We start from the raw sequence: 21,509 nt of genomic DNA, 5'->3' as shown, positions 1-21,509 counted from the left end.
TTTTTTTTAACGTTTATTTTACTTTTTGAGACAGAGAGAGACAGAGCATGAACAGGGGAGGGTCAGAGAGAGAGGGAGACATAGAATCTGAAACAGGCTCCAGGCTCTGAGCTGTCAGAGCTCAGCACAGAGCCCGACGCGGGGCTCGAACCCACGGACCGTGAGATCATGACCTGAGCTGAAGTCGGACACTTAACCGACCGAGCCACCCAGGCGCCCCGCTACAAGCATATTTCTTCACTTTTAGTCTCCCAGCCACCCACCCCCCTGCCCCAACAAAACCAGAAAGGAAGGCAAAGCTACAGCACCCTTTCCTTCTCTGCCCCAAGCTTGGGGGGGGGGTCTCTCAGCTTGGAGAGTGGGAAGGGGGGGCGTAGAGACCGCACTGCCTACCTCACTAGGCCTGGCTGCTTCTGTGGGGCCTTGGGGGACCCCCACCCCTTCCTTGGGGCCAGAGTCCTTCCCCGAGGACTGTGCCTACCTTGGATGCTCTTACAGAGAGACTCCCAGAGGGGGCTGGACATGATGCACTTCAAGGTGCTGGGTGTTCCAGCACATTCTTCCTTCTCCACAGACCTCGGCAGCTGCTGTAGCAGGTCAGACAGGATTTCCATCAGCAGTTCGTCGTTACTCTGCTCGGGACTACAAAGGACACGGAGAGATGCGGATCTGTGTGACCCAGGACAGCCCGCTATTCAGGCCCGGGGCCAAGCCGCTTCATAGCCGCACGCGACTAGGCACACGACGGAGTCCGTGCATTTTACAGATGAGGAAGCGGCCGGCCGTGGAGCCGGTGCGGGGCTCGACCTCATCAACCGTGAGATCACGGCCCGAGCTGAAATCAACGGTCGGGATAAAACTGGCCCCTTGCCCTGCTTCCCGAGAAATTCTTATTTTATTTATAATTTAACCTTTTTTTTTTTTTTTTTTTATTCTAATAGGCTCCACAAGGAGTGTGGAGCCCAATGCGGGACTTGAACCCACGACCCTGAGATCAAGAGTCAGACACTTAAGGGGCGCCAGGGTGGCTCAGTTGGTTAAGCGTCCAGCTTCAGCTCAGGTCATGATCTCATAGTCTGTGGGTTTGAGCCCCGTGTCAGGCTCTGTGCTGACAGCTCGGAGCCTGGAGCCTGCTTCTGATTCTGTGTCTCCCTCTCTCTCTGCCCCTCCCCTGCTCACGCTCTGTCTCTCTCTCTCTCAAAAATAAACATTAAAAAAAAAAAAGACATTTAACTGACTGAGCCACCCAGGCGCCCCCTGCACTTTAGACGTTTACAAGAAAATATGTGTTTTTAAAAAATTTTTTTTAACCTTTATTTATTTTTGAAACAGGGAGAGACAGAGCATGAACGGGGGAGGGTCAGAGAGAGAGGGAGACACAGAATCCGAAACAGGCTCCAGGCTCTGAGCCATCAGCCCAGAGCCCGACGCGGGGCTTGAACTCACGGACTGTGAGATCGTGACCTGAGCCGAAGTCGGACGCTCAACCGACTGAGCCACCCAGGTGCCCCCTGCACTTTAGACGTTTACAAGAAAATATGTATTTTTAAAGGGTTCTTAAGATTTCTTTGTCGACAATTCATCGTCGGAACGCATCTGCGTGAAGTGTCAATACCGAAATGAAGACGCAGGCGGCACCCCGACAGCTGTGCTCGTCACCAACCGCGTGTCAGATTCCTCGGGGACGCTGGGCAGCCCGTGGGGGCACAGGCCTGGGCCAGGCGGGGCAGAGCGCGAAAGCTGGACGAGCTCTAAACACTAAAGCTCCCCTGAGCTCGTGCTGTTACTCTAACTGCTGGCAGGGGCTGGTTTCAGCCGTCACCCAGGTCTCACACAGCCAGGGTGTCGTCCTGCACGGTGAGCGACAGCCTGGAAGCCACGACCACGCTCAGTGCACTGCTTCTGTGTCCGCTCACCCCTCACACCAAGTAGGAGGTTTTCCCATTTTGTTTTCACACTTAGGCGGTGACTTTAAAGCAAGGTTGCTCAGTGGCATTCGTCCAAGGTGGCTTCTGATGATTCAGAAGACTTCAAAAAACACACACCTTCAAAGGGCAACTCTTTGCTACCCCTGAGGGCGTTAAGTCAAATGGGATGGATCTTTTAGATCTAGTCATGCAGAGAAGTTTCTAGTATGTTTTGAGCACAGGCAGCATAATGGCAGCCATCCCAGCCTCCCAGAATGCCCGAGGGGCACGGATAAACACACTCAACGTGCTTGCGAACAGCAGCCCCATAACCCATCTCTTACTGGCGAATTTGTTGAAGGCGGGAGGCACAGCCGTCAGTATTTACGAGCGCAGGACGCGCAGGGAATTGAACCTGATATTCTGGGGGCACACGGGAAGGCTTCCAAGTAGCCACTCCTGTTTCGCTGTGTGTGCAGCTTTCCTGCACGTAGAAGGTAGGACGCGTTCACTCCGTCGGTGGGGGGAGGGCTCGGTTACACCCGTTTTGTGTCAGTGCAATGACCTTGGAAGAGAGCACCAGATGGTCAGCCAAAGCCACAGTGAGGATCCAATCAGATACCATTTTAATATGAGTTTCGTGGTCCAGAGACAGGAAGGGGCGCCTGGGTGGCACGGTCGCCTGAGTGTCCGGCTCTCGGTTTCAGCTCGGGTCATGATCTCACGGTTTTATGGGTTTGAGCCCTGCGTTGGGCTCTGTGCTGACAGCACGGAGCCTGCTTGGGAGTCTCTCTCTCTCTCTCTCTCTCTCTCTGCTCCTCCCCTTCTCATTTGGTTTCTGTCTCTCTCAAGAAAAACAACTAAACAACAACAAAGAGACGAGAAGACCAAAGCGTACAGAGTTCCGATAGGTTCAGAGGTTTTAGAACTAAGTGGAAAAAGAATATAAAAAAGACACGTGTATCTTAGGAGCCTGTTAGGAGGTGGAGGAGGGAGACGTGTCCTCCAGACTAAGGGGACCACTTACGGTTTTACTCGGGGGAACTTCCCATCGGGGGCGCCTGTGCGCAGAAGGCCCTGGCCGCACACGCCCATCCCCCACAAAGCCCGAGCCGCCTTGTGGTGACGTCACAGGGGGATTACCTAGAGCGGGGCCACCCGTGCACCAGCGGCAAGGACAAGACTGAGGACTCAGGTGGTCAGGTCCGCCGGCGCTCCTGCAGAGCACAAGGGCCCTAAACCCGATCTGTGAGCCCACAGACTAACAGCCCAGGGGAACGTGGACTCGGATCCCGGGGACGTGGGCAACGTCACCATCACCGGGGGTTGGAGTTGCGATGACCTTACGACAAGTATAATCGGGGTTCAAGGCATCCGATGCGTGTTCCCAACAAGTGGTTTAAATTTCGGTTTCAGTTTACTTACTTGTTTTCCCCCCAACCCGAAGCACACCAAGAAGGCAAACTCCCATGTCACGCACAGTGGCGCCACTGGTCCCGGGGAAGACTGAGAAGTTGGTGTAGACAGGATTAACAGAATCAAAACCACAGTGACGGTACTTTCGTGGTGAGGAATCTGTACCTGTTGGTATTTTCAATATTTATGATATTTAAGAGACTTGGGGCTCTTAACACCTGAAGGTCAGCTTTGGGACTCTGACTTACAACAGGAAGTGGGGAAATTGGTTTCAATTTATGATTTTGAGTTGAAATTCAGCTAAGTTGATATATTTGAAGACATAAGAGAATTTAAGATCCCATGTATTTGTTTAATTATTAGATTTATAAGAATTGTTGCAAGATTTGAAGAAGGTTTGGCGGTGAGGTAGCTGAAGTACATTAACTCTGTAATGAATATTATTATACTTGAAAGCGTTTACGTCAGTAGATAACCAAATGCTATTCAAAGACCTTTTAAAAATTATTGTTAAAATCTGTTAGACTTACACATTGAAAAATTAGATTTTTAAGCTGCCCTTAACCTGAGGAACTCGTATTCTGAGAACAGCCCCACAGGTAGGCATGGTTATTATCTCAGATGCGAACGTGATGAACTTGAAGACTTAAGTGACGTCCCCAAGTCTGCAAAGTCAGGTGGTGGAACTGGGATTTGAACTCAGCGAGGGAAGAGGGAGGCGAGGCCTGCGTGGGCCACCTGCGTCCTCAGCGGGTGTGAACGAGCACCCAAGAGGACGTCTGGGAACCGCAGGAACACACTTTGCTGGGGAGGCAGTGAGGCCACTGAGCTCACACCACGTAGCTGTGGCCTTGACAAACGTGACCTTGTCTTCTAGTTACAGGCTGCGGAGGCTTGAGAATTTGGGTTACATCTGTTATAGCTTTTTAATGTTTGTTTATTTTTGAGAGAGAGAGAGAGAGACACAGAGCATGAGCAGGGGAGGGGCAGAAAGAGAGGGAGACACAGAATCTGAAGTGCAGAGCCTGACGCGGGGCTTGAACTCATGAGCCGTGAGATCATGACCTGAGGCGAAGTGGGGCACTTAACCGACTGAGCCACCCAGGCGCCCCCATCTGTTACAGCTCTTAAAGCTCACAGTGGCTTTGACAGGGAGACAGGCATTCTATGTTTATGGATAAGCAGAGTAAGGGTGTTGAGGCCCTGTGACAGTCGTATCGTTGGCCCTCTTCATCATACTGTCCTCTTACACTTTAGTTTCTGTTCAGATTGTTTTGTATTTTGCACTTATTTTAAAGTTTACTTTGAGAGAGGGAGAGAGAGAGAGCCTGCGCATGCATGAGTGGGGGAGGGGCAGAGAGAGAGACAGAGAGAGAGAGAGAGAGAGAGAGAGAGAGAGAGAATCCCAGGCAGGCTCCACGCTGTCACCACAGAGCCCCACGCGGGGCTCGATCTCACGAAACGTGAGATCATGACTTGAGCCAAAACCAAGAACTGAGCCGCCTGGGCACCCCCACTATATCTTAGACTTATTTGTCTACAAGTTCCGCACTGTAGCTCTTCAAATTCCTAAATATTCACTTAACACTTAATTATTTAAGATGAATATTTAATAATTTCCGACTAACGACTGTTGCTAGTGAGTTCTTACCGGACCATGAGATCGGCGCCGGTCCCGGGTTGCATGGTAATGAGACTGTCCACAAGGTGCCGGCCCTGGATCTCTCTGCCACCCCTTATGGCCTCCGGGTGCAGTCCCAAGAGCTCAGGCGTGTCGTCGTCAGGTAAGGACTGGACGATGTGGATGTAATCCCTCAAGCTCGCCGATTTCGGCACTGGCTGATGTATCTGAACATTTAACCACTTGTTAGTTTTTGTCCAGGGCGATACCTACTTTCCATAATGCGTGTAGATACTTCTTGCCGTAAAATGTATACTATATATAAGTATATAAATACCATAGATAAATTATATAAAATTCCCATAACATTTTCACAGAGGGCTCCCCTTACTTCTGGGTGGCATATTCCAGACACTCCCGTCAAAAGCTACCTCTGGGACGACTGCGTTTGTAAAGTGTGGCTCTGGGATACGCACAGTAACTTTCTTGTTGGGAAAAGAGACAGAAGAAGGGAAACCACTTCGGTTCTGACTACCTGTTGCCTCAGTGACCCACACCCACAGATAACGGACACAATCCAGCCTCAACAAACCGCCTTTCTTCGGTGAAGCTACAGAAGGAATGTGGCAACGATGTTAAGACTCCGTCTGAACACTTGGCGGGGGGGAGCAAAATGGGTGAAGGTGGTCAAAAGATACGAAATCCCAGGTATGAAACGCATAATAAATTTGTTTTAATTGAAAAGCTACTTGATGGTGTGGGAGAGCTCTTCATGCTGGTCACCGGCTTCTTCTTCCTGCGATTAGCTGTGTGGCTAAGTTCCCCTCTGTAAGGCTGACTCTCGTGTCACATCCCCTGGGGAGAAAATGGGCCTTCTAGAACCTATGAGGTGATAATGACGAACAGGACTATGCTGGATAAAGAGACGCCCACGGCTTCTTGGACGCGATCGCTTTGAAACATGGAGCCCAATTCTCTCCCTGCACGGAGGCTAACCGAATGGTCCGCTTCTTGGATAAGCGAGGGGACAGAGGTCAGACCCTGGTCTTTCTGGCCTTGAGAGGATGCATGGGTAGATGAAATGTCAGCTGACATGGTAAATGGTGACTTGTTTTTATGCTGCTGGCAGTTAATAAGAGCCATCAAAAGTGAACATGAAAATCCATTTAAATGCAGGTTTTGGAGAACGCAACTACATTTCAGTGATCAAGTGCTGTAAGTAAATGCCTGTTCCCACCTCATCACTGAAGAAACTGAAGTCATCTTTCAGCACTTCCGGGTCACAGAATTTGTGCAGAAGGGTGTTTAGACACCGCCTGTCCCAGGTGTCCGTCACCCGGCCGCCGTAAGTCACTTCCCCAAGGAGGTAGTGCAGTTTCTGCCACGAAACACCGGTCTGTGCATTCAGGGAGTTCTCCAGCACCTTTATGGCAACCTGTAGAAAATCCACCAGTCTTTACTATCTCAGAATGTGTTTGCAGCCCACTTTGATGTTTGCACGTAAAATCAACAACTCGCAACAGCTACCTGTATTTTCTCTTTAAAAATACCGTTGACCCTTGCACAACTGTGGGTTTGACGTGTGTGGCTCCCCATATATGTGAATTTTTCACCGTTCCCGTAAATGGATTTTCCGTTCCTTGTGATTTTCTTAGTAATGCTTTCTTTCCTCGAGCTGCCTTTATTGTAAGAATACAGTATATGATACATGTAACACACAAAATACGTATTAATTGACTGTTGGCGTTATGGGTAAGGCTTTCAGTCAACAGTAGGCTATTAATAAAGCTTTGGGGCATCAGAAGTGATACGTGGATTTTTAACCACACAGGGGTCGGTGCCCCTAACCCCCGCCTTGTTCAAGGGTCAGTTGTACATGGAAATAGCAAGAGGGATAAAAATATCAGGATATACATCTTCATCCATTCTTTTTTGTTGTTGATCGAATTACTAAATTAAAATTATTACTATTATTTGGAACAGACCCCACAAGCTGGTGGCACCAGATTCGGAAGGCACAACGGGGTAAGCAAGGGGACGTGAGTCTTTGGAGACCCCTGCTTTTCCAGTCAGATCCCCTCCCGGAGGCCCCGGTGGCTTTGGGAGGTTTCTTGGGCCCCTTTACACAGATGTTCTCTGAACTCCCTGCACCGAGTGGATCTCATTCCTGCTTCTCTGACACTCTTCCCCACCTCTCTACTTCAACTTCCAGCTTTCTTCCCCTCCTTCCTTCCCTTTCATCTTTGTTTCCTGTTTTCCTTCCAAAAATGCTAGTCCAGAGTCACCTGGGTGGCTCAGTCCGTTGAGCGACCGACTTGGGCTCAGGTCATGATCTTGCAGCTCGTGAGTTCGAGCCCCACGTCAGGCTCTGTGCTGACAGCTCAGCTGTCCTGCAACTGGACGATATAGCTTGTACGTGCACTTTTCTTTTTATTCCCTCATCCTTAATACGGATTAATATGATTTGACATCACCAATGTGAATTATGTCATTTTCTTATTGCGTTGATCAGAGCTTTTGAGGCGATGCTGAATGTTAATGGTGTAATCAGCATCCCTGTTTGATTCTTTTTGTTTTGTTTGTTTGTTTTTTTTGATTCTTGATGTTAATAAAAACAACTTCAGTGTTGGCTATTTAAAATCATATTTGCTATAGTTTTTTGGTAGTCTTTCCCATATTTAAGTAGTCCCTTATAATCCCTATATATTTTTGAGTTCTTATCAGGAATGGTGTCTGAATTCATAATGAGAGACTTCTTTTTTTATTTATGATATTTATTAGTATATGGATGAACTACTGACAGAAGCTTGCCCATAATGTACCTTTCATCATGCAAGTTTCAGCCCGCTGATGCGCAACTCGAACATACTGCTTTTGAAGTTTCTTCTGCCTGCCTTTTGTGGGTAGGCAAAAATTGATGCCATGTGAAAAATTAAGCAACTCGACACTGTCCTGCCTTTCGAACCCAGATTTTTTTTCTAATTGCTTTTTTTTGTATTAAATATAATGTATTGTCCAATTGGCTTCCATGCAACACCCAGCGCTCATCCCAACAGGTGCCCTCCTCAGTGCCCATCACCCACTTTCCCCTCTCCCCCACCCCCCATCAACCCTCAGTCTGTTCTCAGTGTTTAAGAGTCTCTTGTGGTTCGCCTCCCTCCCTCCCTCCCTCTCTGTAACTTTTTTTTTTTACCCTTCCCCTCCCCCATGGTCTTAAGTTTCTGAGGATCCACATATGAGTGAAAACATACGGTATCTTTCTCTGCCTGACTTATTTCACTCAGCATAATACCCTCCAGTTCCATCCACGTTGCTGCAAATGGCAGGATTTCATTCTTCCTCGTTGCCAAGTAGGATTCCATTGTATATATAAACCACAACTTCTTTACCCGTTCATCGGTTGATGGACATTTAGGCTCTTTCCATAATTTGGCTGTTGTTGAAAGTGCCGCTATAAACATTGGGGTACAAGTGCCCTTATGCATCAGCACTCCTGGATCCCTTGGGTAGACTCCTAGCAGTGCTATTGCTGGGTCGTAGGGTAGTTCTATTTTTAATTTTTTGAGGAACCTCCACACTGTTTTCCAGAGTGGCTGCACCAGTTTGCATTCCCACCAACGGTGCAAGAGGGTTCCCCTTTCTCCACATCCTCGCCAGCATCTGTAGTCTCCTGATTTGTAGATTTTAGCCACTCTGACTGGCGTGAGGTGGTATCTCGGTGTGGTTCTGATTTGTATTTCCCTGATGATGAGTGACACTGAACACTGTTTCATGTGTCTGTTGGCCATCTGGATGTCTTCTTTGGAAAAGTGTCTATTCATGTCTTCTGCCCATTTCTTCACTGGATTATTTGTTTTTCAGGTGTGGAGTTTGGTGAGTTCTTTATAGATTTTGGATACTAGCCCTTTATCTGATATGTCATTTGCAAATCTCTTTCCCCATTCCTTCGGTTGCCTCTTAGTTTTGTTGATTGTTTCCTCTGCAGTGCAGAAGCTTTCTATCTTGACGAGGTCCCAATAGTTCATTTTTGCTTTTAATTCCCTTGTCTTTGGAGATGTGTTGAGTAAGAAATTGCTGCGGCTGAGGTCAGAGAGGTTTTTTCCTGCTTTCTCCTCTAGGGTTTTGATGGCTTCCTGAATGAGAGGCTTTTCTGCATCTACTCATGTGATCATGGAAAGCGAGTTATAGATTTCCAGCTATCGAGCCATTCTCGTGTTCTTGGACTCAGCCCTAGGGGGTCATAGTGCGTTATGCTTTTGATTCATTGCTGAAGCTTATCAATAATTTATACAGAATTTTTTACATCAAGTCCTAAGTACAACTAGCCTGTATTCTTACATATATTATTTTTATCAGGTATTCACATTACTATTATGGTTTCATAGAATGGATTGGGGAAATTGCCATCTTTTTCTAAGGCTTGGAATAGCTTAAATAATATCAATGTCCGTGTCTTAAGGTCCAGAGTGAACTCGGCTGTGAAACCATTTCATTCCGGTGTTTATCTGCAGTGTCTTATAGCAGTTGGTCCACTCAGAACTTTCATATTTTTGGAGTCAATTTTGATAATTCGTATTTTCCCAGAAATCATTGGATCCATACAGATTTTCAAACTTTGTCTTATCAAAAACCAATTTTTGGATTTATTTTTCCGTTCTACTATTTTTTGTGTATTATTTTATCACTATTAAAATTAGATTCATTTGTCCCTTTTGTTGTTTTTTCTAATTTCCTAAGATGACTATGACTTTCCTGCACTTCCTCTTTAATAATGAAGATATTTAAGGCCATAGTTTATTCCTTTCTGAGCATATTTTATACTGTCATAGTTTCAGTGTGAAGTATCTCATTTCCTTTGTGTTTGAGATATTTTGTGATTTTCCTTTGAACATCCTCTTCGATAAAAGACTTATCTCCAGGCATGTTTCTTAATTTCCACCTTAAGATCTTTGGGGTCGAATTTTTAATACTTATTAGATTACGATCCGAGAATGTGGCCCACACAATAATTAAAGATTTTATTCTGTGGCCATGCTCCTGGCTGAACTTTCTACGAGTTCCTTGGATGTATGAAGAAAAACGTGTGCTGCCTACTGGAGGGATGTTGGGTTCTACAAAACTCTTGTTAATCGAATTTGTTGATTACATTATTCTATTATCTGTCTTACTCTTGCTTGTGGGAGTGCCCTAATTCCGAAAGGGGATTTGAAATCCCCCCTAGTGGTTACACAGGAGCACACACCCGTAGCACGCACAGGCATGTACGCGTCCCCACGCACCCACACGCACGTTTGTGCACACGTGCTACCGTGGGCTACGGTCTGCCACGTGTCGGGACCGTGTAATGTCTGAGCGCACAGACGCCGAAGCCAGGCCGCCTGTGTTCGAATCCTGTCCGTTCCCGCGGCTCCCTCAGCCTCAAATGCGGGAGGACGACCCTCTTCCCGGGGCCGACGTGAGGCCCAAGTTCATCAGTCCCCAGAACACTCTCCGCAGAAGTCACCGTTTTCACACCATTGTTTCTTCACACATGTCCTCTTCCTGCTCTTTGGTGCTTTTTCAGATTCAATCCCGTCTTGTCTGATAGTAACATTGCCATTCCTGCTTTCTTGCTGCTTTTATTTTCTTGGCAGTTTTAAACTGTCTTGCACAACATAAGTGTTCTTCTTCTAAGTTGCACGTGCCTCCTCGAGAGGGAGTGTGGCCCGCTCACGTTTCAGACGCAGCCTGAGAAGATTCCTTCCGTAGAACTTTGTACCATTTATTTTACTTTGTCGTTTCTCTCCCTCCTTATTTCTGACAGGTTGGTCCAACGGCTATTTTCCTCTCTCTTCTTTGCCGATTTAGACACACGCGACCTTTCCGTTCCTTCAAGTCTTCTTAATGTAACATTTCTTTTTTCAAGTGACAAGAAGACGACAGCTACTTCCCCGCCCCTAGTGGGAACACTTCCCGCTTCTTCCTCTGCCCGCCCGGCCTCCCCTTCCTGTCCTCGCGGGACCCCGGTGCACACGTGCCCCTTCTCCCCGACCTCTGGGTTCCGCTGAGAGAGGTTAGTGTTTTCAGCCTAAGACGATTATGGGACTTTTCTTGCAGCACGAGCCTTCCTTTTAAATCATCTGTGTTAGCACTTAGACCACTGACGCTCAGCAGTTCGTTATTGTCTATTTAGATTTAACAATGCGGCCGGGCCACAGATTTCCTGCTCTCCACACTCCCCGCTCGGCCACTTCCCTTCATTGTGTCTCCGCCTCGGCCCCGATGCGGTCGCACACAGCTGCTACCCTGTTTGCAAGGACGAGAGCCAGAGCCAGGCTGGGCTGTGCAGGAACCCCTCCCCGCCCCCCCCCCCCATGCAGGAACCCCCTCTGCAGGACCCTCCCCCCCGCAGGACTTCCCTTTGTGCAGGACCCCATGCAGGAATCACCCCCCACTGCGGGACCCCCACACAGTCTTCTCCAGGCCCGGCCGTGCCTGCTCCCCCACTGCCTTCTGGCGGGACCCCTGGCCAGCCTAGCGCCACCAGGGGTCCTCACAGCTCCTGCCGGCTCTGTGAGCGTTCTCAGTCCGCAGACTCCGATCTGTTGTCGATCTGATGTCGTCAGTTGGGGGGGGGGGGGGAAGTAAAACCGCTTTCTTCCTACTTTTTCTCCATCTTCTCAGCCGGAATCCCTGCCGTTTGAAGGCGAGGTTACTCTTCAGACATCTTAATTGTCCCTCGTGATCTCCATCGTTTTGTCATTTCCTTCTCGTGCTTGGGGTGTTCCTTCTATCTGATCTATCCAGCCGTTGACTCGACTTTGCACCACCACCACTGTCCCCCCCCCCCCCCCCCCGTCTCATTTCGTGTTTAGCTCCTAAGTCTCGGTGCGCGGCGTCTGCTGAGGACGGTGTGCGGGGCCTGGGCACCGAGGCGCCTCTGGCCTGCCCCTGCAAACCGGGGCCAAGCGCCCCGACCCCCGCCCTGTTATTTTGTGATAACGAATAACCTTTGGAGGTTATGCAAATCACAAGCAGAGCTGTTAGGACGAAAGTAAGAAGTCCAAAACGGGGGAGGAGGCCGAAGGGCGAGCACACATCTGTTCCACGCCACGCGGGGGCAGCATCCGGCGCTCTTTCGCGGACGCGCAAGTGCTCCAGGAGCACCCACTTGTGTTCTGACGTGCTATTGGCCAGAGCACCCAGAGTTCTGTCCGAGTCCAGTTTACAGAAAGCCGACGGCCTGCATGTGCTTCCTTCTGAGAAGAACGCGGAGGAATTCTGTCCCTCGGACACACGAACGGTGTCCGGCTCATCGAGAAAATTACAGACCAAAGGCACAGTGTTATTGCCTGTAGGGCATTTATCACTTTGGGATGCGACTTGGCAATCGTATTTCATGACTCTCTCTCTCTCAGTATTTCCAGAAACTTCTTTCCTATATTTTTAGAAGTCAGTTTTACCATCTTGCTGCCTCTTCCATCAAGAAGGTAAAAAGAAACTGACACGGGCTCACTTACAAACATCATGTGTGTGAAATACGTGCATGTGTGTGAAGCGTGTATATCCTTTCGGGCTCTTACAATTTTCTGTTCCGTGGCTTGTTCCGTTTCCTGTTCTTTCTCTCTCTGGCCACTGGATCGCATTAGGTATGTGATTTTCTCAGTCTTGCCCTTGGGGCTCAGGCCCAGGTTTTGAGGGGCTTTCGGGGGCCGTAGCCTGTGTGTGGTGGAGAATGCACCGGTGCTTGGCCCCGTGGGCCAGTAGACACGGTCACCTTGAGGGTCCCCCAGCACACCCCAAGCTGCCTGACCACCAGCTGGCTGGCCGGGCGCTCCCCCTAGTGGGGGGAGCTGTGTCCAAACTCAACTTCCCAGGGAACTAGAAGTTCCCACTTCCTCAACGAGGGGGGCTGTGCATAAATCCAGTTTCCCGCAAAGCTCCCAGAACTTCCAGACCGTCGGCTCGGCACCCGCAGGGCCTTTCCCTCCCACTGGCAAGGCTGCTGTCGCACGCGCCGCACAGGGAGGGGGAAGGAGGGAGGGGAGGGAAGGTTGTCCTCTTCTGGACAACAGCGCCATGATGTAGCCAGCTGCGTCCGGCTTGAGCAAGCCTCTCTGCAAAATGCCAAGAGAGCATCAGCACCCCGGGCATGCCAGCCATGAGCCAAGTTCACACGCGCTCTGGGGCGACAGAAGACCTGCTGACACCGGGCCACCCACTTCCTACGTCCGTTCCCCTGCAGGTGGTTTAGGATACGTTTTCTAGAAAATCATCTGTAAGAGAGATGAGTTATATATACACGCAGAACGAAACCCTGCTGACGGGCTCGGTTATAACCAATTTTCCTGATCAGTCCTATCAATGTGACTCTTTCTTTCTAAATCAACGATAATAGGAACTCTTTGAAGAATTTTGATACAGATTACCAAGTTGCCTTCCAGAAAGTTAGTGACAGTTCCTGCCTCTCTGTGCCGTTGTTTTAGCCACTGTGGTTGCGAAAGGTGGAATCTCCCTGCGGCTTTAACGAGCATTTCCCTGGTGGCTGTAGGAGCCCGCGTTCTCCAGAGAGCCAGGTGAGGAGCACACATGCAGAGAGACTTGCTGTTAGGACCTGGCTCACGTAATTATGGAGACTGACAAATCTCCAGACCTGTGGCAGCGGACGCAGGAGAGACGACGGTGTACTTCCTGTCTGGAGCCCCCGAAAGGGCCGATGTTTCAGTTCAAGTCCAGAGGCTGGAAAAAGCCAGTGTTCCAGCTCAAAGGCAGACAGGCAGGAGGATTTCCTTTCTGTTCTAGTCAGTCCTTCGACCGATTGGACGAGGCCCACCCACATCGGGGAGAGGGATCTGCTTTATGACCTACCGGTTTGAATATGGATCTCACCCAGAAACATCCTCACAAACATACTCAAAACAACGTTTGGCCAAATACCTGGGGGTCTTGGGGTCCAGTCAAGTTGATATGTAAAATGAACAGCACAACTACTAATGGAATTGAACAAAGTTTCATCACCTGATTGCCTTTTTGTATTTATACTGTGAACTGCCTCTCCGGGTCCTTTACCCATTGCGGTGTTTTCTTTCTCTTCTTAATTTACAAGAAATCCTCATACAGTTAGCATATTGGCATATTAGCCATTGACATAGTAGATGCTACAGGTATTTCCCCCAATGTGTTGTCAGTCAGCCTGCTGACTGAGTGGGGTTTGGACAAAGTGCTTGAGCCCATATCCCTTGACAAAAGCCCAGAGCGCAGCCGTTCGGTGTCCTGTCTGGTGAGGGGCAGAGGCACATACTCTGACTTGCAGAGGGCGTGAGCGCCGAGAAGCCCAATGAGGACGCAGAAGAGGCGGGAGGGCGCCTGTCCGGGCGGGTCTAGGTGGTGGACACCCAGAGGCGGCATCAAGATTTTGCTCAGGTTTTTGGCCTATAATCTAACCTGGCGAAAGTTTAAGCAGGCGTCGCCACATGTTTACCTTAGCAATAAAAACCACCATGCATTAGGAAGCAGAGAGAAGGTTCTAGACAGAGAATAGTAAAGAAAGACTCCTAAGCTGTGCCCCCCCCCCCCTCAGTGGGTCAGTGCGCTCTTTCCTACTTTACACAAATCCAGCAGAAACCGCAAACATTTCGAGCGGTTTCTGTGAGTCACGCACTGTGCTACGTGACCTATGTTAACGAGCCTGCCTCCTTCAGTGCCCTTTCGAGTGGGTGTAACATCTGGCTTGCCTTCCCTCATCCTGCTTTTTCCTTTCTTGGTCCAGGACCAAGACCCTGAGAGTTAATGAGCTCACCCAACAGAGTAAACACTCGTACATCTATAAGCGGGAGAGCTGTGATCTGTTTCCAGAAAAGCCAGCACGGAGACCCAAGCTTTGAAACATTAGCCTTTGTTACCTAGTTACGGAGTTCACTGTCCGTGTACTTTGTATATATTGTTATTCATTTGTTGTTACTGTTTATTTTGAAGGTATGGCACTTACCTCCAAGTCTGAAGAACTAAATTTGTAAGCAATATTCCAGCCCAGTGTTCCATAATTTTTTCTCTCATTGATTAGAGCATTGAAAAAACATAAGCCGAATAAAAGCTTTTTCCACCACGGTCCACAGTCCAGTTTTTCAAATCTCTCTTCTGTCACCACTCCACTGCCACTGTATCCAAACGTCTGCAGTAAGTTACTTTTCAATCCTTGCGGATTTTCCACTGCAATCTTGAGAACAGGTGTGAGAAGGACAGCACGTGAGACACAGGCACCAGGTCTAGAGGGGACAGAGCGGGGCAGGGAACTGGCTAAGAGGGCAAAACAAAAATCCCGGGTTAATTCTTTTTTCACTTGAAAGTTTCCATAAGAGGACTGTACCAGATTTCCTATTGTTCCAATTCAGATTTTAAAACGAAAAGTGTAACACCGTCGGGCGCCTGGGTGGCTCAGTCGGCTGAGCGTCCGACTCTCGATTTCGGCTCAGGTCGTGATCCCGGGGTCGTGGGTTCGGGCTCCCTGTGGGGCTCTGTGCTGACAGCGCGGGACCTGCTTGGGATGTTTCTCTTTCTCTCTCCCTCTCTCTCCAAATAAATAAATAAATAAACTTCAAAAAAAGAAGATAGGACTCAATTTAAAAAAAAGAGTGTGGCTGTTAACTGTTGAAACCGTGAGGTGTCTGCAAAGCTCCCTTGTGTGCACGTTGTACACAAACACAGACGCGTGCACGCGTACTCACACATACCAGCTGCGTGCATGTGAACGTGTGAGGATCCGTGGGTGGGAACGCGTAGGTGATACACGGACACGTGTGTACGTGAACGGCAGGTTTCTGGGTCAAGGCTCAGACCGACCATTCGCAGAGCCGCTCCTGGTGCCAGGCTCTGATGCCCCCCAGGGCGACCCAGTGGGAGTCGGATGTATCCTGAGTGTGCAGCGGGGTCTGTGTCCCGCAAGAGGACCTCGCTGCTTATCTGGAACGGCCAGTGTCCGGCACAGCAGCCCCTCCTTCCAGGGACAGAGAAACGCGGGTTTGCCGGGGAGCACAATCAGATCCTCTCCGGGGAGAGAGGAGGAGGGACCGGTCCCCGCCCCGGAGCCTAAGACTCTCACACTGCGGCCCGGGGCCTGGAGAACGCCCAGTGGAGTGGGTATTCCGTACCTCCCAGCATGCTGACCTTTCGAATACCCTTCACTGCAGATGGCCAGCAAGTTTGGCCGAGAAAGCCCTGAGGATGCGGAAATGAGGAATTTTCGTTGTGTTCCCTGTCATCGCTGATCTTTGGAGACTCCTGCTCGTGTCTCGCACCCGCGTAAGGAAGCATATGTGAGGGGGAAGGCGGGAGGGAGAGCGGGGGCAGGTGGGGAGAGAGGGAGAGAGAGAGGGGGAGGGAGAAAGTGCGACCCTGGGGAAGAAAGTTGCTAATATCTGAAGTGAAGCCGTGGCTTGCTAATCGCAGCGATGGACCTGCTTGAGGTGGAATGTTCCGCGAGGCCGCCCTTCGGGCCCCTGTCCCCAACACCTGCTCTCTGGCCGCTCTCTGCCAGAGCCTTTCCAGAGAATAAGCTGTCGGGTGACGGCAGCAGAGGCAGGAAAAGCCCGGGCCAAACGGCCAGGCAGAGGACACACATCCCGTGCTCCGGTTCACAGCTGCCGGAAGTCTAAGCATCCCTGTTTGAGAAAACGTCCAGCGAACTGTGAGTCTCTTGGAGGCAGGGATCTGGCCTGCTGTGTTAGTGTCCCTCCTGGACCACCGTGCAGGGCCGAGCGCAGAGGAGAGACTCAGAGTGCTACACTCAGCACCCTCTTCGAAATCCGAGTTATGAACACAAGACAATTTACATTCAGTGTTCCTCAGTCAATACCAAGCCCCGTCCTGCTTTGTCCCTACCTTTATGCTCCTTTGAAGAATAGGAATCAGGAAAGAACTGCCCGACCTTGAGCTTAACCACAGCCTGAACTCAGGGTCCACTGTCACATCTGGGCTATTAAATCTGCAAAACAGAAGGGTGATAACCTAGTTTGATGAAAAACAGTCAAGCCAAACCAACATGTTTTTAGGAATCCCAGAATCTCTATGTTGGAAGTGACCTAGAGCTCATTTAAATAATCGTGTATGAGCCCCCCAGCTCTCCCTCTCCTGCGACGCAGGGATTTGCATAAGACCCAGTAAGGCCCAGCTTTGAAAAGTAGTTTTTCCACCTGTAAAGCTCAAGAGTGCTCACTGCAAAAATCCTTGGAAAAAGTACAAATTAAGAACAAAGTGAATGAAGTGTTTCCCCGGTCAAATCTGGAACAACAACGTCGAAATAAGTGACGGTGGCCACAGATTATCCATCGAATAAAACAGGAATATGATTGATACAAAGAAGCCAGTGAATAAATGCAGGAGAAGGTAAGCCTCCTCCTTAGGAAAGAACATCACTTAATAAATTTAGAAGGAATTGTGGAATTAGAAAGTCACTGTTTGGCAAATAATAAAGCCATAATTCAGTCAAAAATTCCCAATGGTGGTGCCCGGGTGGCTCAGTCGGTTGAGCGTCCGACTTCGGCTCAGGTCATGATCTCGCGGTTCGTGAGTTCGAGCCCTGCATCGGGCTCTGTGCTGACAGATCAGAGCCTGGAGCCTGCTTCGGATTCTGTGTCTCCCTCTCTCTATGCCCCTTCCCAGCTCGCATGCTCTCTTTCTCAAAAATAGACGTTAAAAATTAAAAAAAAAAATCCCAACTGTGTGCTCTCGATACGATGCACCAGGGACACAAATGTACTGCGTGGCTTTTCTGCAATACCGCGTAACCACAGTCTGACCGTGAGAAAACAGCAGGCAAACCAAACGGGTGGAACCGGCTGGTACTTTTCAGAACCGTCCAAGTTATGAAAGACAAAGACTGAGGAACGATCTAGAATAAGGAGGATTTAAGAGCCAAGAGAGCTGAATGCAATGAGAAATCCTGAATGAGAACCCGGACCAGAATTTTTTTTTCTTTTTTCTTTCTTTTTTTTTTTTTTTTTTGCAGTAAAAGATGTTATTTGGGGGCCAGCGGGCTAGGCAGGACTGAGGTGATCAGATCATCGGTGAGCACACTGGCGTGTCTGAGGCGCCAAGCGGCATCATGTTCTCAGCTGACTTCCAACGATTCAGAAAAGAATTACATACAAATGTATGAACAAGCGAAAGACAAGAAATGGCCAATGTTAACAACTGGGAACCAGAGGGCAGGGGAGGGGAGCGGTTATCCCGTTCGTGCAGCTTTTCTGCATGTCTGATTATTTTTGTCAAATGTGCAAAACAAATCCAAACAACAAAAGCAAAACAAACGAACAGTGAAACAACCCCACAGAACCCAAAAGACAACAACAACAAAAATCAAACACAGAATTAAACAGAAAAACAAAAATAAACTAAAACCCTGGGGCTCTGGCTGGCTCAGTTGGTCGAACCTCTCACTCGGTTTCAGCTCAGGTCACGATCTCACCGTTTGTTGAGTTCGAGCCGCACGTCGGGCTCCGTACCGAGCGCGGAGCTGACCTGGGGTTCTCTCTGCCCCTCCCCTACTTGTGTTTTTTCTCTCTCTCTCTCTCAGAATAAATACCCACCCAGTAAAATCCCACAAACTAGGTATAAGTACGCCTTTCCTTTCCTCTTTCTCTTTTTTTAAATAAAAACACTACACCGTAATACAGTTTGTAGCCTGATAGTTTTCCTTAGTAATATGTTGTGAACACATTTCCTTAACTCTTAAATCTAAGAAATTTGCTTCACAGTTTTCTCTCCCATAGTAGGTTGTAGTCTTAAACCCTTAAAGGCTTAATTTGACAAAGAAGTGTGAATTCCTCTTAATTATACTCTGACTACATAGACTGCTTTTTTTTTTTATGCGCTGTTAACTACTTTTATTAAGCTTCTGAAATTCTGTTCTGAAGAACATTCCTCTAATTTCTCTTTTTAAAAGTTTTTTTTTTAAGGTTATTTATTCATTTATTTTTGAGAGAGGGAGAGAGAGAGCAGGGGAAGGGCAGAGAGAGAGGATCCCAAGCAGGTTCTGCACCGGTGCTGAGTCCGATGCTGGACTCGAACTCACAAACTGTGCGATCATGACCTGAGATGAAACCGAGACGCTCAACCGACTGAGCCACGCAGGTGCCCCAACTAGTCTCTTTTTTTAAAATGATACATTGCTATCTGCCATTCTGTTGTTCTCGATCTTAATGCACTTTGGAAGGCTGACCGACGTCGTCTGGTCCCTCCCGCGCACAGTCCCTAGACTGATTCTTGGCAGGTGCCCTGTTGGTAGCGTTCGAATGACTAATGAATGAGGGGCGTGGCGGGAATTATCATGTCACCTTCCAAGGTTTACAAGTACTGAAATTACACCACTGAGCAGTCTTGTCTTCTGGCTCTCAAATGACAAAGTACATACGAGAAGGAAATTATTAAGAACTTTGTAAACTGCTGAAGGCACAGGAGTCAGAACAGAATGGACGATCCTAGCGAAGCTTTTAGAAATTTAATCGAGGCAGGTGCATTTGGCTTCTGGTTCCCTGTGGGTGTGCCCAGCCTTAGAACACAGTGTGAAGGGGAGGGCCTTACACGCACGCATGCGCACACATTCACAGGACAGCGCCGACCACCCAGGTGAGGCCGACACAAGTGAACCGTTGGAGAGAAAACTATCGATGGCAACCGGTTAAAGCTCGACCAGTTTAAACCCCGCCCACCGCCGCTCCGTGTTAGCATAACTACCTTCCAGCTACTTCCACCGCCAACAAGAAGCCCGAGCCCCGGGCAGCTTCTGCCTGAGTGAGCGTCTCTTTGGGAGGTCCAGTCTGGACAACGGGACCAAGCCAGAGAAAGTCAGAGGAAGCGCTAAGGATAGGCCAGAAAGGAGGGACAGGAGCTGTTTGGAATCGGGTAGAATGTTAAAATCTATGGTTTGGATGCACACGTGTGTGCGTGGGGCATGTTTTCTGCTGAGAGGGAGGGCTGAGGAGGAGAAAGTGGTCAACGGAATGGAGAGCAACAGTCAGGGAGGCTTTTGTTCCCTGTAAAACCGACGTATTCTTAGTGGAGTTTTAAAGTTCTTGGGGCAAAAAGAACCCAGGTAAGAAAGCTTAATTTTCCCCCGAGTGGCCCGGCACGTTATTTTATTATTGCTTAAATGCGTTCATTTCCACTTTCAGCTCATTGTTTTTCTTTCTTTTTTTTTTTTTTTTTAAGATTATTTATTTATTTTGAGAGAGGGAGGAGGGAGGGGCAGAGAGAGGGGGAGGCAGAGAGAATCCCAAGCAGGCCCCACACTGTCAGCACGGAGCCCGACGCGGGGCTCGAACTCGCGAACCACGAGATCATGACCTGAGCCGAAATCAAGAGTCGGAGGCTCAACCGAGGGAGCCCCCCAGGCGCCCCTCATCCCACTGTTTTGGTAATCAGCGCATCCCTTACCAATACACGGAAGCCTCTTACGATTCTATGATGGAACAGAGCCGTGGCATGAACGACGTGGCGAGATGGCAGTTCTGGAGGAAGACCCACCGTGTGGGGCTGCTCAGGGCCTTCACAATGACCTCTTCTGCCTTAGCGGCCTGGCCACGGCCCAGGGAAAGCACCGTCACATGCTGCGTTCTTCCTTTCAACTCTTGCGCAAACTTCAGGAGCATGTTGGTGAGGTCAGTCCCTGTAACAACGTGGAAACGTGCACCCTGTTGTAAATACATTTCGTTCCCTCTTAAAAAAATGCAACCTAGTGATGACGGGTTGTGGCAGGAGGCGCGGTCACAGAGGGGAAACTACAGGGTTTGGATCAAACACGGAGTTCAGATCTTGGTTCTGCTACTAACTGGGTGGCCTGGGTTTTCTAACATATGGGGGTGACAGTGCCTACCTACAGCAGTGACTGCTGGTTATCTATTCCAGCATCTAGTTGTCCCCCGCTCCTTAGCAGTCGACCCCAATGTTACCCAAGATGACTGTGTCCCCAGCTGAAATATTTCATTTTTAGCAGCTAAGTACGGGCATCTAAGTTGGTAGCAGTTTGTTGAATTGTTGTGTAATACTTCCTTTCTTCCATTCTCTATATTGTTTGGAGCGTGGGCGTGAGGGCTGGAGCCCTGGCAGCCACCCTGGGCTACGTCCTCAGGAAATGCACAGCACCTACTATGAGTGTGTCAGGCACAGAGTGGCTGCTTTACATGAAAGGTTAGAGAGACAAAGCCTCCACAAAGACACACTTTCCTAAGTCTTTTTTGCCTAATAGAATCAAAGTTTGAAAATGGTGAATTCTAAAGACATATTTGATCTGGAGATGATGAAGAATGAAAGGTGAGTTAAAATACTTTGCTTAGGGTCTGTTGGGCAAAGACAAGGGAAAAAGCATTTGGAGCTTTGAGGAATACAAGGGCTGGGTGGACGGGACCGCTTTCTGATGGTTTGTTTTATATACATATTCATGAGCCAACATATTAAAACAGTTGATAAATACAAGGGCAATCCCAACTTCCAGATCAATAATATGTGTTTAGGAGATATTTTCTGCACAGAAAATTGGTACCGGTAAGTTTTTCCACGGTTATGTTATGAATCCGGGAAATTGTATTCTTCTT

The 21,509-nt window shown here is 48.8% G+C and overlaps 1 protein-coding gene and 2 long non-coding RNA genes across 4 annotated transcripts in view; 2 read left to right on the top strand and 1 right to left on the bottom strand.

Moving 5' to 3' along the window:
- The window catches only part of DNAH14 (dynein axonemal heavy chain 14), a 404,678-nt gene that overhangs the window by 24,242 nt on the left and 358,927 nt on the right, over positions 1–21,509 (bottom strand). Inside the window, 6 exon segments of the mRNA XM_042976694.1 lie at positions 482–642; positions 4,975–5,171; positions 6,182–6,379; positions 14,912–15,139; positions 16,801–16,903; positions 20,374–20,584. Coding sequence (XP_042832628.1) covers positions 482–642; positions 4,975–5,171; positions 6,182–6,379; positions 14,912–15,139; positions 16,801–16,903; positions 20,374–20,584 — 1,098 coding nt within the window.
- On the top strand, positions 3,097–5,682 carry LOC122235969. The gene is made up of 3 exons (XR_006214143.1): positions 3,097–3,473; positions 4,964–5,107; positions 5,322–5,682. It is a non-coding gene; the product is annotated as an uncharacterized LOC122235969 (long non-coding RNA).
- On the top strand, positions 5,793–13,902 carry LOC122235968. 2 transcript variants are annotated; one of them, XR_006214142.1, is made up of 3 exons: positions 5,793–5,977; positions 6,121–6,289; positions 13,410–13,902. It is a non-coding gene; the product is annotated as an uncharacterized LOC122235968 (long non-coding RNA). The 2 variants fall into 2 exon arrangements; XR_006214141.1 differs by having other exon boundaries at positions 5,793–6,040.

This window comes from Panthera tigris, chromosome F3, assembly GCF_018350195.1.
Source record: "Panthera tigris isolate Pti1 chromosome F3, P.tigris_Pti1_mat1.1, whole genome shotgun sequence".
NCBI lineage: Eukaryota > Metazoa > Chordata > Mammalia > Carnivora > Felidae > Panthera > Panthera tigris.
Note: the sequence above shows the minus strand (reverse complement) of the source record. Positions and strands in the feature narration are given on the sequence as shown.